General features: G+C 36.4%; 1 protein-coding gene across 1 annotated transcript; it reads left to right on the top strand.

The window, feature by feature from the left end:
* Positions 1-848: 848 nt before the first annotated feature.
* LOC100852789 (copper transporter 3) lies at positions 849-1,515 on the top strand. The gene has a single exon (XM_003631674.3). The coding sequence runs from the start codon at positions 940-942 to the stop codon at positions 1,318-1,320; it is 381 nt and encodes a 126-aa protein (XP_003631722.1). The 5' UTR covers positions 849-939; the 3' UTR covers positions 1,321-1,515.
* Positions 1,516-2,985: the final 1,470 nt, after the last annotated feature.

The following is a 2,985-nucleotide window of genomic DNA, read 5'->3' as shown; positions in this document are numbered from 1 at the left end:
ATTTTTTCTTACATTTTTTTGGTTCACATACCGCATTCAAACCTCATTCAAATCCTTTTCAATCCGCCTTTAGCCCTTGGTTCTCCCTGTGGATTTGACACTAGAGTCACTGGATTTTAGGCTTGCAACTGACACATTGAAGCTAGGGAATTAAGACTGTGGAAGATTGGGTAATCAAGAATGTAGTGCACGCATGAGATATGGAAGTGGAAGCAAGATCGAATTACAACTCTGATGCTGTTGCACCATAAAATGAGTCATTTGTATAATCAAAATATTCCAAGCCCATGCAACAAATATGGCTACTAAATGATCTCCATATACTTTAGGTATTCGAGAAACCAAATTTACAATTAGAAAGTATAATGCCCAAATGTGCAGTAATGATCATTTGGAATATATCTTTGATAAGAACAGTAGGAATTATTCCATTTCCTATATACCTAACTTCGCAATTAAAATGATTAAATCATATGATTCTTTGAAAAAAAAAATTAATATGAATTGTTGATAATTGCTTTTACCTAAAAGAGTTTTGTTATGCATGGAAAGTGATTTTCCTTTTGAAAAAATTTGAATGCGGAGGAAATGTTAGGTATGATTTGGACATATTCTTTTTATTTATATAAGAAAATTTTGAAAAGTTTCCATGAATTATATTTGGTGGTTGCATCTCCATTTTTTAATTCTTTGATTTGGTAACAGTACTGATTAAGTTTTGTCAGCTTATGTGAGCCCGCCCCGCGTGCCAAGGCCAAACACTCTGGTTGTCATTTGGAAATCGAGCCAGCTCTTAAGCTCTCTCTTTCATGTATGTGTGTATATATATATATATGGATAGCATTAACCTTAGTACCTCATCAAGTGCATCATCTGCCTTCTCACTTGCAGCCTGCATCCGCCCGATTACTCTTTTATCTCTTTTATTGCTCAAGAAGAATGGCGGAGCACTCAGGGTTCTGGTTTGGGGCGGATGTGGAGATCCTGTTCAGCGGATGGCCTTTAGGTCACGGCCACTTCCACTTCTACTTGGCTCTACTTCTTGTGTTCATGCTATCCATGGTAGCCCAGATGTATGCAATGACTCCCATGAGCACCCCGAAGATTGTTCCTAAGAGCCTCATCAATCACGCCGCCCTACATGGCCTCCGTACTTTGATCGCCTACTTAGTTCTCCTCTGTGTCATTACCTTCAATGTCGGAGTCATAATCACAGTACTCCTTGGACATGTCGCCGGCTACTTAGCTCTCACATTATACATCAAGTATTACTACCCTGTCCCAGTGGCGACTCCCCCTGCTGATGATGCCAAAGCCTGATGCCCCGCCTAACCAAGTTTCTTCTCGATGGCTACTATAACTATTTACCTACTTATCTATAGATGGGGAGGAGACTTGAGAGAATAGGTTTGTATTCCTCCATACAGGCTAAGCTTTAGTATTGCATTCACTTATTGTTACTTTTGTACTCATGCTTTACAAGTGTGTTAGTTAATAAAAGTGTAATTTGTTCTCCATGACAATGGCTCTATATGGAATGATTTTTTGTTTACTTTAAAATGCTGTGAAATTTTAGTCTCCACTTCAAAGAGGGGGTTTGAAATTTGACAACTGTCCCTATCCCAGTTGACCAAGGTGCATGGGCTCTCATATTTCCAACACAAAGAAACCCAAGGCAGAAAAGAATTGAATCAAAGTCGAGAGGGATTTGGTTCTTGGCAAATCGGATATGATCCACATATATTTGATTTATTAAGGCAGATATAAATTTCAAAATTTAATTTAGAAGAAACAAGGTAAGACGACGACCATGCTTCACAAAGCATTTTGATCCACTGTCTTGCATGTGTTCAAATCGGGGTACAGGGACTGGTCTGGTCTCTGTACAGATTGAATCACTACCATGTTTGAAATTTTACTCTTAAAGTACCAGAAATACTTAATAATATATAGTAATGGTGACAATTTCAGCCAATACAGAAGGAAAGCTAGAGTGATATCATTGATGAAGGGAGGATGGTGCACCTATTGAAGGCGAAGACGACTAATAACGAGAGATTTTGGATATCTTAAGGAATAAAGACCTTTTTGATGAAGTTGGGCTGCTCGCCAGGAGGATGAGCAAACGACGGCCTCAACTATATAATTGCTTGGGACCCCATAGTACGGAGTCTAGAATAATAGAAGGAAGAAAGAAAAAACTCCATACCTAACTGCAATGATGGCTCCACAATTTCCATGCAGCCCAACATGCTAAAACATGATGCCACCTCATCATTAATTATATTATGGGATTGTTTTAATTTTTAGATGTTTTTAAATATTGATAGCTATATATTGTCGTAAATAAAATGAATTGCTGCGATCGTCCATCGCCTACACTAGCCATTAATCACATTAATGACCAAGGACAACCATTAGCCATGTAACCCCAAAGTTCAGGCTCACCTTCATCATAACACATCGAATATGAAGAGTTGACTATCTTGATCGTTGTTATAATGTTCATGAACGTAACACATGCACTTAGTAGATGAACCCTCATTAATAAAAAAATGTACAAATTTATTAAAACATGATATAAATTCACACGAATAAATTCCCTTTTAACTACAATATATATAGTCATTATAGTGCCCCTCACAAGTATCATCTTTAAAAAGAATTGATACATGGGTTTGTGTTTTTTTCTTGTTCAATGCATTGCAATCCAGAGCTAAGTTAAAAATAATATATATGGGGTCAACCAAAATTTCATCATTTATATTGTTAAATCTAAAATCAAAATAATTTCCTTTTTTAAAATTAAAAGGATCTAATAGCTAGTATAGCAGTTGAATAATCTCCATAGGAATTACTTATGAAGACTGGCATTCTTTCATTTGTCAATGAAATCTTGGATAAGAAATACTCGTTATGAAAATGAAATTGATGAAATTTGGATAGGAAAATGAAGAATTTCAGTTTGAGAACTGAGCATTAATG

This window comes from Vitis vinifera, chromosome 3 (assembly GCF_030704535.1).
Source record: "Vitis vinifera cultivar Pinot Noir 40024 chromosome 3, ASM3070453v1".
NCBI lineage: Eukaryota > Viridiplantae > Streptophyta > Magnoliopsida > Vitales > Vitaceae > Vitis > Vitis vinifera.
The sequence above is the reverse complement of the archived record's forward strand: the minus strand, read 5'-3'. Positions and strand labels throughout refer to the sequence as shown.

Bases quoted from the DNA above. Each gene is read 5' to 3' on its own strand.
- LOC100852789 (XM_003631674.3), top strand. From the start codon at position 940: ATGGCGGAGCACTCAGGGTTCTGGTTTGGGGCGGATGTGGAGATCCTG.